Consider the following 24,214-nt stretch of genomic DNA (forward strand, 5'->3'; position numbering starts at 1 on the left):
TGAAATATTAAAAAGGAGGTTTTATTTTTCAGCATCTGAAAAAACTCCCTGTTTTAATATAAATATGGCAAATCTGAAATTATTTAACAAAATAGTGGCAACAAAAAGAACGATCTGCACTGATATTTAGCTTTAAATTTTACCAAGAAAACCGCTGTTCTATGTGAGGTATGTAATTCTTCAAGCTGAAAACAGGTTACTGCCATTGATTCTGCAAGTAAGCATGAAGTTAACCAGCCCCTATCCTCCCACTGTTAAGTGCAAACTATAGACTTTTTAACAAATCAAAAAGTAGCTTTTAAATATGCAACAAGTGCCAAACATTTCCATTTTAATCTCTATGTATAAAACCTCTGCTTCTAAGTCTTGGGAAAAAATGGCTCACACAAGGTCCCTTTAGTCAAGTAATGTAAACAATGTTCAGAGTTTCCATGAACACATTCAGCATGAAGTCAGTTGTCACATCTCATAACACCTTGTGAGCAGCTTGAAGCGAGGCTGAGGTGTCGTCGTTATGATGAAGAATCCTGTTTGGCTGCTCGCTTCGTGGCACTGACTTCACTGCTCGGCCTCGGCCTCCACAGTCCATGAGGGCCGGTGGCGTCCACAGCAACGTCCATGACCCGGTCTGGCACTAACCACTGCAGAAAAAGCAGGAGCAGGAAGTCTAAAACAGCAAAAAGGGCGAAGAGGGTGCCGGCGACGGGGCCGCAGTAAGCCCTCAGCCTCCGCAACCGTCTGTCCAGGGGAAGCACCTCCTCTCCAGACACTCGGTCGTACACCTGAGAGGGAAAACACAAGGAGCAGAGACGACAAACAGTTAACCTTCTGTTGCAGGCTGAATAATGCCTCAGCTGTGTGAGCGATCAGTCGGTTTACTGGCACAGAAGAAAACAGAAAACATGTTTACTTGTAGTAACCTGGTTACAGTTTCCATATGCATTCATCCGACCAGTAATCAGATCGCTCCACTTCCCCACATATTCTAATGCTTATTGTAACTGCGTAAGTGAAACCAGATGCTGCTGCTGGACTGATAAAACTTGTGTGTGCGCAGGAGGACAGATGATCTGCCGTGAGAACAGTTTAATCTCACAGTGCGAAGGCGTCTGAGTTTTTACAAACACGCAACTGTTCATCTGTAGTAGCTGACATTATTTATCTATCGTCATATAATGTACACAAACTTTCTTTAACACGGAAACATTGGAGCTTGGCTGATAAATTGGTCGATGCCAAACTAAGGTGTAACCACTGCTGCATGGTTTCTCCACCAGAGAGTGCTGATACTTTGATTTTACTCTCACGCCCTGCTCAGTTTGTGTTCATCACAGGGATACGTTTCAAGATACCATTTGTTATGTTTTTTATTGAATGGTGATGCTAAATGCAGTTTATACTACTGATATCCATTTGAGTGACTGCTGCTCAGTAATGAGTGGGAGCAGGTTATGGTAACTATATTCTACTGTTCATGTATGAAGAGTGAATGTAGGGTGGTGGGGACATACATTTGCAGTGTGAATATCACCATTTAAATCTTGTCTGTGAGCTCCGAATGCTAAATAGTTAAACTTTGACTTCTAACCACATGCTGCTGGGTCTCTCCACCTACATGAAACCATGCTAAGTTATACATGAGGCTGATTTACTGTATTGTTATCCCATTTTTGAAACCCCCAAATATGTGTATCAGTATCAGCTTCAGAGATCCAGTATTGGTTGGTCTGCAGTAAACATGGCCTTGGTGAAATTAGGTTTCTCTTACAAGACATGAAAGAAACAAGACTGAAGATGAATGTAAAATGGTAAATTTGTGCATGTAAATATTAACTGTATAAGCTTTGAATGCTAAAAGAATACAACTGAATAAAAGGGTTTGTTTTTTTGGGGTGGTGAACTGACCTTTTCAGTCCTCTCTGCGACGTTTCTCCAGGTGTATAGGTTTCGCACACGAGCATGGACAGAGGCGGGGGAGGGGACAGACCCTGAGCGGTGCTGGGCAATGACTTTCTCCAGACCAGCACACAACGACCGCACAGTGGGCTCACACAGGGTGATCAATTCGTTGGGTAACACCTCAGGAATGCCCCCCACACAAGTGCTAACCACCTTAGAAACCAACAGAAAGACGTGCATCAGTCAAGCCACACAATGTGAAAGTAAACCAACATCTGTTCCAACATCAGTTTCCAGAAATAAACTGCTTTTCCCACCACATCAAAAGAAAATGGCCGTACTTTAGCATGGCTAAAGACTAGATTAGCAGCTGAAAAGCACTGACCTCTTATGGCTAAAGGTTTTCAAGTCTGTTTCACCACTGACCACACCCAACAGTGATGTCAGGGTGTAGTGACCATGCTCAGAGTGCACTGCAGGTCAACAAATGCAGAATGTCAGTGTTGTTGTTGATAACTCATGAGGGTTGAGACATCCGCCTCTGTGTTTCTAATATTCCAACCAGAACCTTATACCCACAGGACAAGTTCAGTCAAGGCCTAACATTTCTGGTTTCATCAGTCTGTGGGATATCATTTATAGGGGACTACTATGTTTCCTATTGCTTTTTTCGGGCATGAAAGGAAACTGAGGCAATGAGCTGCTTGTGATGTTAGAGATGTTATTACAATGAGAAACAATGAGGTCGTTCTGTTCTCTCACAGGCCACTGCTCTTACAGTGAATCCACTGACACATTTCTATAACAGTATCATAACTTAAGTTATTAGACAGCCTCCTTTATAATCTTTGACAGTGTGAAAAGCATTGAATGACAGGATGATAAGTAGAGTTTAATTCATATTAGCTCTCAAGTATATGTAGTCCATTTTGCTGGATAGACACTGATTTGTCCCGGTATTCACATGTTTTACGACAACTTGTATGCCACGTTTTAAATCTTTTATCTCTGTTAGCTCAATTAGCTGTGCAGCTAGCAAGGCTGTCTCCACCTGCACTGGGAGATGGAAGCACCAGGGAGAGGTTAGTATTCTCGGTCGGGTAGCAGTCAGATCAAGCCTGTGCTGGCACTTTTGGACCATCGACTCTTAAGGTACAAAGTGGTATTACGAGACGGGACGGGCCGTGGATTGCTAGTTACCAAGCTAACTTCAGTAGAAATGTTATTTTTTTCACATCCACAATTCTTGTTTTTCAATGCTTTAAACTAAAATTCTTCCATTTTACACTTTTATTGACTTTGTCTCTCTCCCTTTCTTCGACCTATATGGACACACAATCTCTCCGATCCATGAACTACTGTATGAACGGCAACAAACCTGCAGGCCACAGCTGGCTCCTTCCACAATGGCCATGCAGAAGGCTTCGGTCAGAGATGTGTTGAGGAAGATGTGACCTTGCACCAGAACTCCACGAACATCTTTATGCTCCAAAGCCCCCAGCAGACGCACCCTGCAGTCGCCCAATTCAGAGAGACAAGGCACATGTGGAAACCCATGTTTTATCCCTAGACATTCACCACAAAGGTAATGCAGCAGCTCACCGTATATTAATAGATTTATTAATAATAAATAAAATGTATCCAACAACAGTGCTGTCAACTTCCAGGTCATGGAATGTTTCTCGTGAGTAAATATGAGCATCCAGCAGTACCTGTCGTGTAGCTGGTATTTTTCTCTCACTTCCTCCAACACAATTCTCTTCGGCCCCTCTCCCCCGATCAGGAAATGCAGATCTGGATGTTTGAGGCAGAGCTCTGGGATTATTCCACCAAGCAGATCAATTCCTTTAACAGAGATAGAGATTATCAACATTCGCTTTGACAATGACAGTGATGCAGTACTTGATTAAAAATTGCTTTTCATTTCGTCACTGAGGTTTTTTTACTTGAGTACTTGAATAATTAATTCAATAATGTTAGAGCTGAAATAAAATTGTTGTTATTGTAAATTATTACATCTAACTTTAAATCAATAAACTTGGATTTTTGAATTTACAACACTCTGGAGTTATTGGAAAGGTTTGGAACAAATGAGTTAGAGACAAACCCTCACAGCAACAATTCAATTCTACAATTCGTACAATACTCGTACAATTAGTTTTGCCCAGTTTAATCTGCAACTGAGCAGAAATAACATGCTGAATATGACTTTTTGTTTCCAACTGACCTTTCCTTTACAGAAATGTATTATAATATTAACCTAGGCTTTGGTGTGAAATTTGGTCCTCCACAACAGTGCAGCATCCTCAACACCATAACAAGTCTGCTACTGTTATTACTGCCTTCACTGACCACCAGAAATATGAACAAATAACCTTAAAAATAAACAGAACAGCTTCTTTCTACCTTTGCGGTAGACGAGACGACTGATGACAACAATAGTGATCCTATCATCTGGGCGCTGGGAGGGGTCGGGGGTGAAATCAGTAGGGTCGACAGCGTTGGGAATAACAGACACTATCTTTGGGTCGAGTGCTGCTCGGAGCACCGTGTTTTCCTTACTGGTGTATGACACGCACACAATGTGGTTTGTGTCACACAGTGACACGGTCAGAAGCTTGTTGGTAAGCACAGAGCTCACATCAGCAAAGCCGAAGAGTGAGTGGTCAGTGAACACCTGTAAATGATAATACACAGTGGATTATGTGAAGCATACCAATATAAACACACTGTATGATTTAGAGAGCTGGCTCATAATAAGTTAAGTACCGTGTTGAGGCCCATGGTCTTAGCATGGAACAATGCATCATGGCCCATGGCAGAGAAGGAGCTGTGTGCGTGCACCACAGTGATGCATTCCCTTACGAACACGCAGCGCAGCAGTGGGAGACTGTGGAAGCAGGTGGTAGCTGTGGACTGGTTGTACATCACCTGCAGGGGGAGGTAGTACACCTTCAGTCCATTGGTCAGGTACCTGACACCCTTCCTCCTGCCATAGGCGTGGGTGACAATCACCACCTTGTGTCCCTTTTCAATCAAGCACTGGGATAGCTGGTAAATGTGACTTTCCACTCCTCCCATATTCGGATAGAAGAAGTCAGACACCATGCAGATGTTGTGCTTCCTGCTGGGGACCCTGGCAACCTCTGCGGGAGCTCCAGAGACCCTCCGAGATGAGGGGTTAGCCACAGCTCTCCTTCGTTGGCCCATTGTAGATTCCTTATGTGGCTGTGCACCTCACTAGTGCTGAAAAAAACAATCAAATTCAACGATTAGGCGATCACCAGATAATAAATTGATGAAATTAACTGATAACAAAAGTATTTTAATAATGAGCACTAAGGGCTCCAGGGTGTGTGACACTTGTTCCACTTTCTCAACTGCAATTTACTATAAAAAAAAAAATGTAAAACATTCCCCATTTACAAATTCTTAAATGTGGTAATTTACTTTTTATTCACTTTAATGTGACTGTAAATCGATTAAGATTTAGTTTTGTTATTGATCGTTCAGTTCATATGCCAGAATGAGAGTGAAAATAAGTTTTCTCAGAGTCTAAAGTGAAAACTTCAGTTTTTTCATGTTGTTCAGAACCAACTGGACAAATCCAAACACATCTAGATTATAGTTCAACAAACGTGAGAAAATGAGTGAAATCCTCCTCACACATTAGAAGCTGGAACCAGCTAAATTGTTTGGGTTTTTTTGCCCCGATAAATGCCTTTAATGGTTGACAGATTATGAAAATATCTGGCAATTAACTTTAAGTCCATCAAGAGAATCAATCATCTCAACACACATCCAAATGAATATTACTCGAATTAGTCCGAAAACTGATTTACTGAATACAATATGTCAATAACATACTTGCTAGGCAATAAATGGTCTCACATCATATAAAAACTTCCTTTAGCACTAACTATAAACTTAATTATGATGATGTAGGGTTTTCAGTTGCCTTTAACTTCCCCCTTATCCTTATAAAACAACATCTGTCACTGTCATAGTGTGGCACCTGTCTTATTTCACTACTGGATGTAGGCCAGCAGCATCTCTCTTAGCTCTGGAAGTGTTTTAGTTTGAATTGTCCCTTTAACTTGCACTTGCTTCCCGTTTAACTGTGGTGGGACAGTCAAGACTGAAGTACATATGAACACCTCGGAGACTATCTGGTAAAAGGTGAATGAGCTGACTCTTTTAAGCTGCATCAACATGTTTTCAGCCTCATCTGTCTCAGTACACATTAGCATCAAGCTAACAAACTTTGTTCATATTTAACCACTTGACTGACACTGAAGCAGGTAATTCTCCCAGACCGAATCGCCTTACCATGGACAAAATGACAGTCTTGTTCCAGTCTGTAAAAATACACAGAGCTACTTTCCAGATGTACATTCATTTTTACTCGCTAGCCTTGAGCTAGCAGTGTAGCCGCCCGATGCACTTCCTGGTGTTTCCCAACGTCACACGCAATGAATGACGTAGCGTGCTGTTGCTGCCCTCTGCTGACCATAACTAGACTAACGAGGCTAAAATCTGGATTTGAATGTAACATTACATCATTCGTCTTCTATTGTAAATGTCATACTCTTACAGGGTGATTTGACACACTCAAGAGACAGTTGTCTAAGTCTTCCTCTAATATAGATAGCCTGTGGCCACATTTGAACTTATATGACAGACTATGGCAAGCTTAGAGTATCTTAAAAGATAACTTCACCGTTTTTACACATTCACAAGAGTGAGTTTGCAGGTCCTGGGGAGTATTACTAACCATAAAAAGTAGTACAAAGCCTTCTGTGGCCCCACTGGAAGCTGCATGTCATCTGATGCCACTCAGTGATTAAATGGCATTCTTGTTAATGTAGTCACAAGGTTTTGTTAGATTCATTGTGAACTGTTTTTTGTTTTGTTTTCCCAGATATACCACATGTACTATTCCATACATTCATCTTCGTTATTAAAAGCTGATATCTACATTAACTTGGAAGCTATTTGTCCAATTACACGCAGCTTCCCCTGGAGCCACAAAAGGCTTTATTCTACTTTTTTCACATATGTGTGTAGTAGAGTATAGTGCAGTAGCAGACATATGTCTGTATTGTTTTTTTGATATGGTTCAATAAAGAGAAGATAAGGGAAATGAAGCATTTTAAAGGGAAATGAGAGCACAGCTGGCTGCCCTCGTTCTTCTTTATGAAACTGTCACCGCTGAATTCTGTGTCATGAATTAAAATACTGACAACCATGGAAATACACTGTGAGTAATCTGAGCTGATTTTAGGTAGATAATGCAGAGGACCATGACAAACAACTGCCTTTGATATGTATTTATTTTGATGTCTCCTGTCATCTCTAGCTCACACACATAGACAGTGCTGAATGTTGGCAGTTTTCCTACAGCAAAACAAAGAAATTGGTCTGAACTAGTACTCCACCTCAGCACCACACTAACAAGCCTAAACAAGTTGACAACCTGTTCTTTGCCAGTGATGCTCTGTGGCCAAGAATGTGGTGTGCCACCTTCACTTTCGCTGCGACACTCATTGGCACATATCAAAACAGTCTCCAGAAAGAACATAAGAGTGACAGTGATGACAGGATACCAAATGACACCAGGAATTTGCAACACAAAAACAAAACTCAATGGTACAAATTAACATGTGGGGTATGCTGGTTAAAGGATTGTTCAGTTTTGTTTCACTCATGGATGTAGTTTCAGGGTTGAACCCTTTTTGGTGAGCTTGAAAAAGTCCACTTATTCACGCTGTCACAAATTCCTGCAACTCTCTCTCTGTGCGCGCCTCAGATCTGATGTGCTTTCCTGTCTCAGTTACAGAAGCTGGCTGCTGACCAAACCCTGGACATGGGTGTGGTGGACTGACTATCTGGACTAGCAGTGTGTTTCCAAGTTCTCCCAGCTAAACAACATCTTTTCAGCCAGGAACAGTCCCAGGTTGCCTGGCTGTCCTAGTAGGGATCGTTCACAGGCATTACCTTTTGGTGTCATGGGGTCCCCTCCAAAGCTTGATGTGTTATATATTCCACACAATGACCTAAATATGTTTATTTACAAAAGTGAAACAAGGCAACAGCATTCAGTGTAACCAGTATACCACAAAGACAGTTACGGAACAACAGGTTGCATTTTAACACACCCTTAGATAAAAAAAAATGAAGATTGTCCAAGGACCTTTGAAAAGACCCAGTGTAAATTGTCAGTCTGAGGTGCATACGCATTTTTCATGTTCCATTACTATCTGCATTGCATAGATTACATTTAAATGGATAAAAAACAGTGCATAGTTCTGGTATTGTGCTGTATACATTTCACATTTCTGGTAATAAAGCGACAATGATAGCAGCTCATACATTTGCTGCATATCAACCCCAGGTTAGAATGAGCATGCATGAGGTTTGTCATAACTGTAGCAAGGTGTTGCGATATCAAGTTAAAGGCAAAGGTTCCTAAAATGGCTGTGGTAAATATCTAATTTGTTTCTCACATTCAAATCACAGCCCTTACAGTCTTACCATCAAGGTACAAGCAATCAATAAATGGCTCAGTTTGTGGTGTTTTTGTGATTTTGAACACGTATTTCTGTAAGTTGTTTTGACATTCTACTATGGCTAAAAGACATGTTTTCCAAAGGGTTCAGTTATTCTGACTGGATTTTATGCTATTTGAAACAGAATGTATCATGTCATCTTCTTACCGTTGTTGGGAAATCTCTGGTGCAATATGTTACAGTCCTTGAATTTGAATGAAAGAAGAAAAACACTTGACTGCGACCATCCATGAAAGTTCACAAAATGGAACAAATAACACATTCCATTAGTGAAGCGAACACAGGATGCAACCTGTCCACAAACAGTTTCAGTGTGGGTATGGTGCCGCATTCATGACTAACCATGTTTCGTTAGGGAAGTGCCTTCACAGTATCTATATTGTCACATTGGAGTTTTTGTGTTTGGCATAAAAAGTTGTCCGTCTCCACTTCTTTTATCTTTGGTATCCTGTATCAAAAACAAAAGATAAGCAAGTCAAATTCCACAGAGAGACAAGGAACGATTATAACTGTCAACCCAGAAGACCAAAACTGGCAGTGGCTTAGGTTTTTTCAGCTGTAATAGTGTTGTGCAACTCCAGTTAAACCAGCTTAAGCATGATAATAAATGAATAGGGACATTTGACGTCATGATCAACGGCTGCTTAACTTACTGTGAGAATTCCCACGGCGCCACAAACCCACGGAAAACACAACCACAAAAATAATGGGAATCATTTTTAGGTACCGGTATCTCACTGGATCTACCGGATCTATGTGGGGTTCTGTGGAAAATGAAGAAAATGGCATTGGTGTCACATCCTAAACAGAACTTTACTTAATAAGCTGGTTTATGATATGTTGCATAATGACTGTACTATTGCTGTGTTTGCAGGTAATTTTTCATGTGGAGCAGTAATGTGAAATAAATAAGTAAAAACCTGTCATTGTGGAGCAGTTATCTCTGATGACAGTTGGTAGTGCTTGGGCCTTTACATCACATTTAGGTTTCCCGTCGAGTTTGGTGATGAGTTTGCTGGTGAACTGGTAGAGGCCGGTCTGATTGTCCAGTGTGTTTGTGTGTGTGATATCAATAGAGGGTGAATTCTCAAGGAGCTGCTCACCCAGCTTCCACTGAATCTCAGCCTCCCCATAGCGTCCAGTTGCACTGCAGTGGAAAGTCTTTCCACTTACGCCAACATGCAGATTGTCGGCTGACTCATTCTGACAGACGTCGTAGCTCGCTGGAGAGACGACTGCAAGTTACAAGTGTGCAATCATGCAGTAAATTCATGGAAGTATTAATGAGTGATTGAATGCTGTATGCACAATGAATGAAAGACTCACCAGAGATGTTTAGATTTACAAAGACTTTCATGTATGTCTCTTTCTTGTAATATTTGCATCTGTATCTCCCCTGGTCACCCGCTGTGATGTTGGTCAGTAGAATAGAGCAGTTATTGTTCTCATGCAGAAATAGTTTGGTCCTGTCCCTGTATCCGCCAAGGAAGTCTGAAGTGTTCTTGACGTGTTTAACCACCAGAATCCAGCTCGGTTCTTCCATCTGCCACAGAAACTCCTTGTCCAGATTTCTCTGCAGGCAGGTGCATGGCAGGAGGACACTGCCTTCTAAGGTGCCTGTGATTGTCATCTCCTCATCACCTACAATAGCAAATGTAAACAGGGATTAGTCAGGTTGCTCAGATGCTCTTTATTTTCCATTTAGTCGACATTTTTCAACACACTGGAAAACTTTGGATTTTAAAACTTTCACTTCTGATGAGAAATCTGATGAGCTGCGTGAGCTCTCAGTTGTTTATTCATTCAACTCATCATATCAAGTCTAAAGATGTCAGGTCTGAGGTCACAGTGCTGGCTACTCCTGGTATTGTTAAAAATCAGATGTCTTCTAACATGCAAGAAATATTAGAAACATCTGGAACATGGAGTGGTTTTTCATGTTTGTTTTGAGCTTGAAAATAAAGGCAGGATCTATCTTTGTACTCTTCTCTCAGAGCAGTAATGCAGGTTATTGTATTAGGGTACACCACTTATAGAATTAGGCATCGAAAGTCTAATCACAGGGACTGCATCTGGCTGATTGATGATCACTTTGAGATTTTAGCTGGTGTGGTGAGAACCAGTTAGGCTAGCTTAATCAGGCTCTTAACAATAACATTGATTCATATTGGAATTGTGATATGATTCCTGATTAGCAGGAATTATCATTTCTGCATCACAATTTTCCTTTTCAATGACAGACATGGTTGAAATTGAGACATTTGTTGGGGTCTGTAGCAAACAAATGTCTCAATTTCATTATTACTATGCTGTTTGTCAAAAGAATTACCATTATCAAAAAATAAATTAAAAAAATAATAATAAATAAATAAATAAATAAATACAGTTTCTGTGACTTCAATACCGCACTTAGCCATGTTGCAATTTAGATAATTTATCGATTAATTTTGTAGCCCTTGTCAGGTCACAGTTGATATATGAAACACATTGGCACGTAGGCAATGGGCATGTGTTTAAACACTGAGCATGTGTGAGCTATGTTGCTATGGATACGCAAAATATGTCTACTGTGTGTTTAATTAGCTGTTTGAAAGATATGGCAAACTTCCCAAACTTGATCAAACATGCGCTGAAAAGCATCTTATCTGATCAAACATCTCAAAATAATCTCCAAACAAGGACAGACAGCCAATAAAACAAACATGCCTATTGGTCTGTGTTTGTTGGATAATGTTTTATCACAGTGCTATGGGATTAAGGAAGACAGAATGAGACTGAATGAGTGATGCCCTATGAGTGTCAGTTTTCTTAACTCCTTGAGGCAGAGCTGTAGAGAGAAGTCTTGACACGTTCTTAAGAGATTATCTACTTTGGGCATGTTCATTTTGATTCCTGATACTTTGATTGGAAGCATGTCCATATCTGCTGCCTCAAAAACATCCAAAGCCCACAGCCTTTTTATAAAATAACAACAATTTCTGGTAGGATGGTTGGTTGGTTGGAGGGTTAGTCAGTTGGTTGGACGGTGGGCTGGTTGGTTTGAGGGTGGGCTGGTTGGTTGTTGGGTTAGTTGGAGTTGGTGTGTTGGTTGCATGGTTGGTTTGTCAGCAGAACTACACAAAAAGTACTGAACGGAAACTTGGATGGAGAATAGACCCCATTCTCCAGAGATCTAGAAAGAGGAATGGATCCATGAATTGTTCTCACTTTCTTATACATTAACATATATGGTGTTTAATTAAGTTTTTGTTAATTTTTCAAGGAGTACAGTGAGTAAAATGTGATGTGGATCCCTGTTAATGTTGTGTTCACCTTCATGTTGTAACTGCAAATACAGCTGATGCTTACATAATCAAATCATATGAAGCCACATTACAAACTAATAAACAATGATGATAATTAGCGTACAAATGTTATTGACCTGGTCCGATAACTCTGCAATATTTTCTTGGGCTTTGTTGGTCAACCACAGCTGTAAAGCCACGCCTAGCAACCAGACACTTTCACTGTTTGTATTCTCCTCAAGTGCATGAAAAAGATAAGAGAGAAAGAAAGAAAGAAAGAAAGAAAGAAAGAAAGAAAGAAAGAAAGAAAGAAAGAAAGAAAGGAGTCACTGTTTTGAAACCTTTGGCCTAAATATTGGTCAAGTCCCACTCCAACAAAAACAAATAGTTGGGTTTAAGCTAAATAATGGACAGACAAGTGGCATGGTTCTCTTTAGGCCTTATCCACTGAAGTCCAATAGTGTTGTAGAAAATTCTGACATTTATAGGGTAGTAGATTTTTTAAAAAAATGTTTGTTTACATCACAGATAATCCATTTCTCCTTGTACAACATCTGTACAGAAAAATCCTGTCTCCTTAAGACTTGCATGAGGTTTAAACCTCGCATTACATAGACATTGATGATTTATGATTGAATTATCTTATCTCATTACATTCTTTTAAATAATTTTGACAACATGATGTTAAATTGAGTTTGTCAAACATGGTCAAAGAGGTCAAAGGATTAGGATGTAATTTTTGGGGAACACAGTTTAATCAGAAGAGAAGATTTTCAGTAATTAAATTTAAACAAACTAAATAAACAAGCTCTCTTTATTTTCATGATAATAAACTCAATCAATACACACACTGACTTTAAAGGATAAAGCAATTTCATACTGTTTTACTTTGTTTATATGTGGCAGACCCTGCCACATTTCTAGCTTCAAATAGTGTTCCAGGGGTCTTACACTCCTCTGAGTACAGCTTGTTTATTAAGTGAAAAATGGAAAAAATAAATATTTTGTTTGTATGTATTATTACCTAATTAATATTGCAAATGTTAAAATTCTGAGTTTGTATTTCTTCATCAAAACATCATAGTGCTCCTTTAAAAGAAAGACACAGAACATTCAACATGGAATCAAAAACCAAAATTGTGCAAACCTAACCAAAAATCAATATCGATGTCTACCTAAATACCATTGCAGAATTGATGTTTAAAGGAAACAAAATGTCCACAGAAAAGAATATTAAGTGTTTAATAACTAGTGTGAAGTTAATGTTTAGCTATGATTAACACTTCTGATCTCCTGTAGCCACAAAGCACTTTTTAACTCAACCTGGCATTCACAAAGGCTGCCCATTCCCTCAGTGTTCACAGTAGGAATGAAATCTGTCAGGTCGTTACTTTATCATTTAATATCTCGCAGTGAATATCTCCTGATATCTGGAGCTGAGACAGGAAACGTTTTTGTGCTGTGCCCTTGGAGGGATCTCGATTGCGCAATTTAAACAATGAGTCTGGATTACACTTCCCCACAGCGCTCAGCACATAAACATATGATCAATCGGACAGGAATGCAGTGAAAGGGAACCGCAACATGTCGATCAAGTAAAACTTTAGCGGTAGCACATGGGTCGACGAAGACATCTTACTGTTTTATGTTAACGCATACAGGCAGAACAGACAGAGTCAACTTGTGGGTTCAATGACATGACAGTACCTGTGACAATTAGCACCATACACAGTCCCAGCAAAATCCTCATGTTGCGCTCTGCGGCGGGAAAAAGATGGATGGAGTTGAGGAGTCTCGGGCCAATATACCTCAAAATTGCTCTGATAACTTTTTTTCTTTTTTCTTTTTTTAATTCTAATCGGATCCGAGTCGTGTTAAATGTAGGCTAATGAGCCGTCACATAGTCGAGCCTGTGCGCACGTCCGTCGTCACTGTGTCTTCTGAGGGGGAAGTGAAGCCAAGCTAAAGTCCAACCGCAAAAGACGCTGGTCTCCGTTTCCGGAATAAAGCCATAAATTTCTATAAAGACATTAGAGGCTGCCTCCCACTGATTGTAACACAATCTGATGAAGCAAAGTTAACCATCTGCCCCCCACAAGAACTCAACTGGTGTGTTAACAGCCCTCTGCCGTCAGTCCACGACCTGGATATAGCTCGATATGATCTCATCAATCGCGCGTCACCGCAGGTATTTTATAAGGATTTTCTGTGACAGTGGGAGGAAAGCGAGTGAGTCAAATGTGTTTCCTTGGCATCAATGCGCGCACACACGCAGTCATCCCCCCGCCCCCACCAGTCTCACATCCCTACAGCCTCACACACCGTCACCGTCGGGAGCTAAACGGGGAGGGATCACCGTAGTCGGGATCGGAACGACGACTTCAGCCGCCGCTGTTGACACAATATCGCCCGCCCGCTTTAACGTTTCTTCTTACGGGACAATCGTGAACATTACGGGGGTGCTGGATACCGGGAGGACGGCATGGGAGAGCTCACGGCGTTTCTGCTGTTACTGGTGGCGACCTTGACGCTTTCATCCGAGGTGAGCACAGCGGAGAAAATCTCAGGCTGTGGTGGGAGAGTGTTGGTGAGCCGTCCCCTGGCTCCGCTCCTGCCCGGGCCTTGAGCTTGTTACAGCGGGCTTCAAACGCACAACGGTGCCGACTACCGCGTCGAATGTGTTTAATGACGTGACAAAATAACGGTTAAATGTACGTTAAATACGACTGACAATACTGGGCTATGTTAGGGTTTAATAACGCTCCACGTTCCCAGGCTATGTGACAGCAGCAACCGAAGATAACATTATTACCGGGCTGCGCTGAGGCCCACTCTTCGTTTCGTCCAGTTAAATGGCTTTCCCCGACAGTTTTTCACATTTTGTTGCATGAGTCCATCGATATTTTACAGTGTACATAGATTTTCTGCGTAGAATTTGCAAACCAAATGTCAGCAATGTTACCGAGGCCTACCGTTAGATGTCAGTGATTGACAGCTTGGCCCTGCCATGTTTTGCTTCTTCTCGTGGTTCTCTACCCATGTGTAACAGACGGTTACTATAATAATATCTAGTCGCTGTTATATTTTTATCGCTAGTTACATGGGGCAGTCAAGTCACCTGGCTGATAAGGTCCAGAAGGCTAACTTTAGCTAGCTCTGTTTCCAGAATATGACACGGATTGGCATGGCAACCGCTGCAGGCTAACATAACGTCGTATGTGTGTCCTGCCAGTTTATCTCATTAACGACTTAACGTAATCAAACAAATGCAACACGAGTTCAGCTGAGTTGTGAATGCGCCGTCCGTTTTTCGACAAATGTGCTTTACAAATGCCAGTGTCGTGTTACTGCGTTATTCTGTGCTGCTGCGTCGGCCCGGCCCGGTCCACTCGGTCCGGTCCGGTCCAGCCCAGCAGCGTCGCAGGGTGGTGGTGAAACTGCTGAGGAGACATGGAAAAAGGATGCAGCCTTTTTTTTTGTAGTTTGACACAGGCAAGATGGCGCCTGCAGCTTGGCTGCTGTCACTGCTGCTGTATAGCACCACAGACAAATACACAGCTTGGTTCAGCAGCTGGAAAAAGGATGAGCAGGGCCTGTATCACAATAAGTAAATCATTAGATGTATACGGCTGTTTTCTCGTGGCTGTGCTGCATTTGGCAGTCTCAGTACAATAACACACCTACTGTGGCTCTCCCACCCAAACCCCTGTGTGCTGCAGTGGAGAGTGTCTACAGAAGGATAGTGCAGGAGACACTATTTGATGTTACGTTCAAGAACTCTCCATGACAAAAATAACCATATGCATTACCTGCTACCATCCTGAGATAATGGTTGGAAATCTTGTTACTGTTCCTGTAACATCACTATTGTATGTAACCGTTGCTATATCTCATGACATATGATTTATTTCTTTGCTGTAATTATTTTAGTACTTATTATTGTACTTTATTTTTTGTGCCACATGTTTTGTTTGTTTTTTTATGAAGCTGTAGGCTGAGTCATGATAGAAAGTCACTCGGCAGCAAAACCTAGATGTGACAGATTATCACATGCGTTATCATGGTTTGCTGCCGCACTAACCCGCAGTCACACAGGAGCTTTTTCTTTTATGTCAGACCAGGTCAGACTGGTTATCGCAGTGTAATTCTACACTGACATAAATGTGCCCTGTTTCTGAAATGTTTCATGAAGGGACTGTGAATTGAAGGATGTGAACTAGTGATTTGTGTGGTGAATAACTGGACATCTAGTCTTCAAATCCACCATTGGATTTGACGTTGAATTTAAGGTCATGGTTCAATTTGATTTAAAGATCTTTTTTTCGACTATGCTTTTGTTAGACATGATGCATCTGGATTTGTGAAGATCAACAGATACTTGGTTAAGGTGTGCAATTGATATTCACAGTTCAAATTGAAAAGAGGATCATAGACAACAAAAGAGAGATGGAAACAAATTTCAGTTTCTCAAGTGAACACCCCTCCTTCCACAAATAAATAAAGGATCTATGGCACAGTTATCAGTTCAGTTCATAGTAAACTGTCTTCTCAAAGAAATCAACAGTGGGGATTCCTGATGCATTTCTAATGCTGTCAGAGTTAACTTCACTACCAGTCTTTTGATTGTCTCCTTGCTCAGTGCAGCTACAGGCTACTGAAAGCTTGTTTTTTTTCCCATCAGATCCTCTGTACACATGTAGGTGTGCGCATGTGTGTAGGGTACTGCTGAATCTGCCTTTTAATTTCAGTTGATTTTAGATCTAGAATTGAAATCGTGACAGCCCAGTGACACCCCCTGTGTTGCCCTGGTGGTTCATACATCTTTCTACTGCTTACAGATGCTGTTTGTATTTTTCCATTTTACTGCTGTGGTTCAGATAGAATGAGCTCGATGGTTGTGTCACATGATGCAAGGCACTCAAATAAAAAAGGACTTTCATATCAAAATAAATCATTGATAACAGTAGGCAATGTGTTGATGAGAAGAGAGTGGATTCTACAGAAAGGAACAACATGATAACCTATCATGACCCACAGGAAGCTAATGTGAAGCAGATCCTTACAGAAAAACACATCTTCAAGTCAGAATTAGTCATTAAAAGATGGGCGGCAGATTGCTTGGTTGCCAGTGTATTGTCAGCTTTCAGCATCCTCTCTAATGTGTGCCAGAAAAAATAGAGGGCCCAGAAGGCGAAACACATGGAGACTTCCTCCAATTCTTTCCCTGGACACAAAGGAAGGAAAAAGAAGAGTGTTCTTGCACAGGAGAAGGCCAAGGCTAGTTCATTTAACAGAAGTGCTTGTTCACTCACAACTTGTTTTTTGGTAGCCTGTGGCTCCATGTTTTTTTTTTTTTTTTTCACTCTTTGCTCTTACAGGCCATATGTTCTTCCTTACCTTCTCATTGCACTTTCTGTCAGAGGAAAGGAATAAAACCTCTTAAGGCAGGCTAACAAAGGGCACATGTGCTGCTGGCCAGTGGCTGGAGCTTAGCTCTCTGGCTTATGGGCTCAGTAGGGATAAAATTGAGTGTCTTGCCTGGCTTAGGCTAAAACCAGTAGTAACATCACCATGATGTATTTCTTTATATAAGAACTTAAATGCACATTGATTCAAAGAGAGCTTTCTCCTGATTCCTTTATTGTACTTCATGGAGTGACAGATGTTTGTGCAGGATTATATTTGACAGGATTTAAAATAAACTGAAAAGGACGAAACATGCTGGATCAGGATCTGTGGTTAAGCTTTACTTTATCCAGTGTGATACAATCAGTCTTCATCGCTGTCTTCTCTTTCCTCTTTCTTCTGTCCAGGTGCCGGCTGATGACTCTGTGGGTTTGCTAACTGAGCCCCAGGTGGCCATGTTCTGCGGGAAGCTCAACATGCACATCAATGTGCAGAGTGGCAAGTGGGAGTCAGACCCGTCTGGCACCAAGAGCTGCATTGGCACCAAGGAGGGCATCCTGCAGTACTGCCAAGAGGTATTTAAACAGGAGGACAAAGTGATGCAGAGACAGAGTAGGAGACGGAGACAGCAAATTGACATGACTATTTGTTCCATTTCTCCAGGTGTACCCGGAGTTGCAGATCACAAATGTCGTGGAGGCCAACCAGCCCATCAGCATCCAGAACTGGTGCAAGAAAGGCCGCAAGCAATGCCGCAGTCACACGCACATTGTGGTGCCATACCGCTGCCTGGGTAAGAAGTTTGAATGATCACATGTGGATGTTACTGAGCATGTTGGTTCCTATGTGTGTGAATGTTCATGTGATACGTGCTTGTGATGAGTTAACTTTGTTGTTGCAGTTGGGGAGTTTGTGAGCGACGCCTTGCTTGTTCCTGACAAGTGTAAGTTCCTGCACCAGGAGCGTATGGACCAGTGTGAGAGCCACCTGCACTGGCACACCGTAGCCAAAGAGGTGAGGATGGACGGCATCAAATGTCACTGTTGTAAACTTCATATCCGTCATCATAGCTGCCAGGTTTCTGTCTATTGCTTCCTTCTCTGTCTGGTCTTGAGTAATTCTCAGTGACTAAGCGTGACTAAGCACCCCTTAATTTCACGCTCTGAACACTCTGCTGTCCACCTTCTCTGCCACTTTGTTTATCCTCATGCCTCTCTGATTGTTCATTAATGTGCAGTCACCCACGAAGACAATTGTCTGCCAAAAATAGTTTTTTTTAACCTCTGTTATAAAAAATACTCTGACTGATGAGAGTGGTGCTTCTTTATATCCAGTCACTAAGGTTGACCACAATGAGCCCTCACAGACACCATGAAATGTCTCAAAGCGGTGTGGTATCATTCAGGTGTTAAAGGTCAAAGGTGTTAGAAGCCACTCAAGCTCTGTAGGATGTTTTGATTAATGTCTGTCATTGAAACTTAGTCCTGCGGAGACCGCTCCATGAACCTCCACGACTATGGGATGCTGCTGCCATGTGGTATCGACCGCTTCCGAGGGGTGGAGTTTGTCTGCTGCCCTGCTGAGGCGGAGCGAGAGTCGGACAGCGCGGAGCTTGAGGGGGAGGAGTCAGACGTCTGGTGGGGCGGAGCTGAGGCTGAATACTCTGATAACAGGTAACCTCACTGGTTTCACATTCGTCACCGTTCGCCCAGACTGACACGCAGGTTTGCACGTTGACTGAGCCGACTGCCCTCCCTGCAGCATGACGCGTGCGGCAGACACAGAGCCCGCCACCATGGAGGACGACGAAGACGAGGACGAAGAGGCTGACGCTTTCGAAAGAGATGAGAACGGAGATGGCGATGAAGACGACGAAGAGGACGAGGAGGACGACATGACTGACGAACGGGACAGCGATGAGCGCAGTGCTAACGTTGCCATGACGACAACCACCACCACCACAACAGAATCAGTTGAGGAGGTCGTTCGAGGTAAGAAGAGGATACACACCCTTTGTTTACACGTTTCCATTCATTGTTTGTTCTTCCAGATATGATGTTGTATCGCTTGTATGTTTTTCATTTCATCATGTTCTGCATACATTTTATATTTGATTTTTAATTTGCGTTTGTGTGCACATGTCCCAGCCGTGTGTTGGGCTCGGGCTGTGTCCGGCCCGTGTCATGCCATGCTGGAGCGTTGGTACTTTGTCCCCGAGAAGCGCCGCTGTGCTCCCTTCTTGTTTGGGGGCTGCGGAGGCAACAGGAATAACTTTGATTCGGAGGAGTACTGCATGGCCGTCTGCAGCAGCTCGTGTAAGTCCCAGGACCGGAGCCGTAGAAACCCTGAAGCGTCCACACACCACGAGGCCTGACTCCCGTCCTCCGGCTGCTGCAGATTGTCTCTGTTTCTGTGTGTCTCCCCGTCCTGAGTGTCTCATGGCTCTTAACAACTCGGAGCACTGACGAGTGGATCCGGTTGCTTCTACACTAGTTTTGTGTTATAGTTTTGCCTTATAGCATTATTTTCTCAGCAAGATGATATTGTATCTATGATATGGCAAGGAAAATTAAACAGGAGGAAATAGGGAGGTAAAGAGATCACCTTATATACGCATAATCCAGAAAGCAAGGAACATGTCCTCAAATATGTAGTGAAGTAGAAGCAGCTTGGATCCCTTAGCTCAGATGAAAAGGCTGAGGGTTTTCTGTATTTGTCTTATTGCCAACAAATGTGATGAAAAGACTAAAACCAACAATTCATTTGCCTGCTAAGCATTACGTTTGAACTTTTCTTCCTATAGAAGATGTAAATCTTTCAAAATGGGTCACAAATATGTTTTTTATTGTTTGAAAAAGGTGCAGTCATTACTTTAAAAAATCTGGACATTTAAATGATTTGCTAAATATCTTAAACAAGAGTCAGTAGAGCATCTGGTGGGAACTTTTTTCTGTCTGGGATGAACACACACTTGGTTGTCCCGTCATGCCTTCACCACACAAGTTTCTGCCTGCCCTGTTTATTTATATGGAGTTTCCTTTTGATAATTATGAATTGTTTTTCACTCTACCATTGAAAGAGTGAGAAAGGGAGGGAGTGAGGGAGAGAAAAAAAGAGATCTGACTGTCCTCAGGTTGTTTTCAGGTCCATTTTTGCCAAAACATGTCTGTTGTGGTTGTGATGGGCAACACTCTGAATCTCTCAATGAAGCACCGCTGTGGCTTGGCTTGACTTGTGTGGGAAGTGACTCACGTAAGAAATGTAACTCACGCTATCAGTGTTTCTGTTTCAACCTGTTGAAGATGTTACACCATGCACCCAACGTGGTCAGCCTGTTAGGGTTTGCAGCCACCAGTATGATGACTGTAATTCACTTAAAAACTATAGCTCTGAAGTATTCCTAATTGTACGGAAGAAAACTAATGTCACTGTGTGGCTGACTGATGTGTTTTTTGGACAACAATGGAGCTCTGCCACAGAGGGGTAAGCTCCGTCAGGCTTTAACTGCACACCGAATATAGTTTTGGATCAATTAATTGATGGTTTTGGTCTTTTTATGGGATTTGTTGACAAAAAGATTAATGACCAGCTGTATCCTTTATGAAGCTTTTAGGCCAGACATTTAACAACAGCAGAGTTGGTAGTTTAACTGATGATGTTTGAACATCGTACTGAAAGAACAAAGAAAAGAAAAAGTGCAAAGGCAAGCGGCTCAAGTTTAGTGTCCCTGTTGGAAAGCAGCCATGATGCTTGAGCAGTCATTCACTTTAATATCATTCAATTGCTCACTTCAATAGATTCTGACTACTAACCGATACTTCTTACAGCATGTGGACAAGAGAGCATAAACACTGAAGCTTGAATATCGCTGTGTGTCTGCATGAAGTCATGTAAACAGCTGTGTTTGCATGCCTTGCAGCGGCAGGGTGTCTGCTGCTGTAGCTCCGTAGCACACTGACCTGGCAGTTTAACGTCTCTAACGATGTCTTGTTGCACTTTGTTTATAGCCATAGTGTGTGTGTGTGTGTGTGTGTGTATGGGGGGAGGGTTTTGTTAAAGGTTAACGGGTTGATTTGATGTTTCCACTCAGTGAACCATCACACTCCTCTCTGTGCAGCATCTGCCCTCATCCTGACTCTGCGCCTTTTCTCTTATCTCCAGGCTCCCACAATAAATATGGGAATACGCACAGCACTTACTGGGAAACTAATCATCCTTTGTCCCCCTGATAACCCGCTGTGTTTCTGTTGTGCCATTATTTGTGTTTATATTAAAACAGTTTCCTGTTTGTGCCTAACCTACTTCATGTTTTGCACACACTTTAAACTTGCCTCATCTTTCAGGATTGTACTTGTGTGTTTCTGGCACACTGGAATCATTGCGTTTAACCTCCGTGCATCCTCTTTGCTAGTATTCTTACAGCTCTGAGTCACTCTGCCTTATCTTGTGGTGTTTTCCCCCTGCGTTATATATCATCCCTCCCTCTCTCTGTTTCTCTTTAGTGCCCACCATGGCCCCAAGCCCTCCAGACGCCGTGGATCGGTACCTCGAGTCTCCCGGCGAAGACAACGAACACACCGACTTCCAGAAGGCCAAGGAAAGCCTGGAGGCCAGACATCGTGAAAGGATGTCTGAGGTATGTCAGGGTTAACATCCTCAACATTTCTGGCGAGGATTTTGCCCTGTCAAGGTGTCCAAATGTCTGACATGAGCTTTTTTTTCTGTACTGTATATAATGACTGCTTTTGTCTGTTTATGTCCAGGTGATGAGGGAGTGGGAAGAGGCTGAGAGACAGGCCAAAAACCTTCCACGTGCTGATAAGAAAGCTGTCATCCAGGTAGGAAACAAACCACGACTTCTTCTGTATTTGTGTGTATATTGTAACATTATTTGTAATCGTGAAAGATTGTGAAAATGTTTGAGTTCCATTATCTTGGCCAAAATGTACAGTGAAAAGAATGTGAGAATGCCTTAGTGACGGGGATTTAAATTGTATCCTTCAGATTTCACCTGTGTAAAAGTAGGTTTAACTGGATGAATATGAGGGATATGGAGCTTGATAAATTTGTTTATAAAGATAACTCAGCAAAAATATGTCAAAGTTTACATGAGGAGAAAAAAAAACACTCAGAAATTGTTTTATTGCCATATAGTTGACATGTTCTTGAAATGACACAACTACAGAGACAGGATAAAATATTAGATTTTGTGTGACAATGTGTGGCTAGGAACCCTGAAAAAAACTCTAACTATGCCATAACTGTTGGCATTCATAATCAGATTAAGTAAAAATGGTTTACCGTCCCATCTGTTTCATGTAAAATGCTCCGTATTTGCAGCACTTCCAGGAGAAGGTGGAGGCTCTGGAGCAGGAGGCAGCAGGAGAGAGGCAGCAGCTGGTGGAGACCCACATGGCCCGGGTGGAGGCTCTGCTCAACAGCCGCAGACGCCTGGCTCTGGAAAATTACCTCAGCGCCCTACAGGCCAACCCTCCACGGGTACACACACACTCGCACACAAACCCCCACACACACATTCATCACCTGTGCACTTTTCAGTGAAAGCAGAGCTGTTGCATAAAGTCCTGGGTGTGTTAGTGGGGGAGGTTGTGGACAAGCTTTCTCAATACATTGCTCAAGTGCAAATGGAAACTAATACAATGATGTGTATGTTAACTCCAAGTCATACTGTATGTTTGTACTGTAAAAGGCTTCAGTAAGTGTATTAATGACCATGCGACCCCTTCCAGGCTCGTCAGGTGCTGACCCTGCTGAAGAAGTATGTCCGTGCAGAGCAGAAGGACAGGCAGCACACGCTGAAACACTACGAGCATGTACGCACAGTCGACCCCAAGAAGGCTGCGCAGATCAGACCTCAGGTACACAAAACACACAGACACACACAGAATATGATGATTTCTGAATTGGACTCAAAACTTCTTTCCTTCTTCTTCTTTCAGGTTTTGACCCACCTACGTGTGATCGATGAGAGGATGAATCAGTCAATTGGTCTGCTCTACAAGGTGCCCAGCGTGGCCAATGAGATCCAAAACCAAGTCGGTAAGTCCCTGCTTCATATTTCTTACTAACTGTATAAATGATTGTTTTTAATGCTTGTGCATAGTCAGTCAGGGTATGAGGACTCACTATTTTGTGTCCAAATGGTAATAAACATTACAGCACCATAAAAATACTTCTTTTAAAATCATGTCCCTTCCTAAGGGAGCAGTCTTCTATAAACAAATGGCACTAAATGTTGTATTATTGTTAAATAGTTGATGTAAATCTACAAAATAAAATATATATTTTCCCGTTACGTTATTACATAATTTTCTTGTATGCAAATAATTACATTTCGTTCAGTGACAACACAGAAAACATTATAACTGTCACAGAGGGGCTATACTTATTTTGTTACAACAATCAAATAACATCATGAATTACCATTTTCCAAAGCTGGTTGGTTTTCCCCTTAAATCCGAGTTAGTTTTAAGTCAATGTCATTATTAAAGCTGAAGCATTTGGTTGATTACTTAATTAGTCCATCGTCAGAAAAATAATCTGCAACGATGCGGTGTTAAAACCGTTCAAAGGAACAACTGGCAAAAATTCACGAGTTTCCGCCTCTCAACTGTGAACATTTTGTGCTTTTCTTTGCTACGGAGGTAACTGAATATACTTTAATCATCAATCTTTTTTTTCATATTTTACAGAACAATCGATTTGTTTAGTTGGGAAAATAACCAGCAGATAAGGTGAAAAAAAATAAGAAAATATACTTGCAGTGACATCAAACATGCCTCGTGTATCCTGCTGTAGTACAAAAAGTAAAGGTGTGGCAAATCAGTCTGTGAACTGATCATTTCAAAGAAAGATGAGCTCACATAAGAGTAATTAAACCAGCCCACATATGACCACCTTTTACGAGCAGTGGGACTGTACAGATTTAATGAAGTGACCCCGAAAAACCTCTTGTAGTGCTGAGTGAGGCTGAAAACAAGTTGAACAGCATGTCTGGAGTCCACTGAGGCAAGTTGTGCTGATAACTCAGCATCT

The 24,214-nt window shown here is 41.9% G+C and overlaps 2 protein-coding genes across 9 annotated transcripts in view; one reads left to right on the forward strand and one right to left on the reverse strand.

Annotated features, from left to right (window-relative positions):
- piga (phosphatidylinositol glycan anchor biosynthesis, class A) lies at positions 1-15,443 on the reverse strand. 7 transcript variants are annotated; one of them, XM_037110359.1, is made up of 12 exons: positions 14,871-15,443; positions 13,460-13,510; positions 9,795-10,109; positions 9,389-9,691; positions 9,122-9,232; positions 8,811-8,916; positions 4,669-5,145; positions 4,306-4,576; positions 3,612-3,744; positions 3,278-3,410; positions 1,906-2,112; positions 1-782 (listed from the first exon to the last, which is right to left on the reverse strand). In XM_037110359.1, exons 7-12 carry the CDS (start codon positions 5,107-5,109, stop codon positions 513-515), a joined length of 1,455 nt encoding a protein of 484 aa, XP_036966254.1. In that variant the 5' UTR covers positions 5,110-5,145; positions 8,811-8,916; positions 9,122-9,232; positions 9,389-9,691; positions 9,795-10,109; positions 13,460-13,510; positions 14,871-15,443; the 3' UTR covers positions 1-512. The 7 variants fall into 7 exon arrangements, with proteins under 7 accessions (XP_036966254.1, XP_036966251.1, XP_036966257.1 ...); XM_037110356.1 differs by having other exon boundaries at positions 14,725-15,443; XM_037110362.1 differs by lacking the exon at positions 14,871-15,443 and having other exon boundaries at positions 4,669-4,830; positions 4,918-5,145; positions 13,460-13,597.
- Positions 14,158-24,214, forward strand: part of LOC119026189 (amyloid-beta A4 protein) — a 14,140-nt gene continuing 4,083 nt past the window's right edge. Inside the window, exons 1-12 of one of the 2 annotated variants that reach the window (XM_037110353.1) lie at positions 14,158-14,294; positions 17,566-17,733; positions 17,822-17,951; positions 18,060-18,172; positions 18,641-18,831; positions 18,920-19,149; positions 19,306-19,473; positions 21,661-21,794; positions 21,922-21,996; positions 22,499-22,657; positions 22,909-23,037; positions 23,119-23,218. In XM_037110353.1, the coding sequence (XP_036966248.1) occupies positions 14,235-14,294; positions 17,566-17,733; positions 17,822-17,951; positions 18,060-18,172; positions 18,641-18,831; positions 18,920-19,149; positions 19,306-19,473; positions 21,661-21,794; positions 21,922-21,996; positions 22,499-22,657; positions 22,909-23,037; positions 23,119-23,218 (1,657 nt within the window). In that variant the 5' untranslated portion in view covers positions 14,158-14,234. The remainder of the gene's footprint in view (positions 14,295-17,565; positions 17,734-17,821; positions 17,952-18,059; positions 18,173-18,640; positions 18,832-18,919; positions 19,150-19,305; positions 19,474-21,660; positions 21,795-21,921; positions 21,997-22,498; positions 22,658-22,908; positions 23,038-23,118; positions 23,219-24,214) is intronic. The other variant, XM_037110355.1, reaches the window with a different exon arrangement.

The sequence above is a fragment of the Acanthopagrus latus genome, chromosome 9 (genome assembly GCF_904848185.1).
Source record: "Acanthopagrus latus isolate v.2019 chromosome 9, fAcaLat1.1, whole genome shotgun sequence".
In the NCBI taxonomy this organism is placed as follows: domain Eukaryota; kingdom Metazoa; phylum Chordata; class Actinopteri; order Spariformes; family Sparidae; genus Acanthopagrus; species Acanthopagrus latus.

Excerpts from the sequence above, each read along its gene's own strand:
- piga (XM_037110360.1), bottom strand. The coding sequence starts at position 5,109 with ATGGGCCAACGAAGGAGAGCTGTGGCTAACCCCTCATCTCGGAGGGTC. Across the intron at positions 4,577-4,668 it reads AGACCATGGGCCTCAACACG|GTGTTCACTGACCACTCACT; the intron begins GTACTTAACTTA and ends TATCATTTACAG. Across the intron at positions 2,113-3,277 it reads GAGCCAGCTGTGGCCTGCAG|GTGGTTAGCACTTGTGTGGG; the intron begins GTTTGTTGCCGT and ends TTGGTTTCTAAG.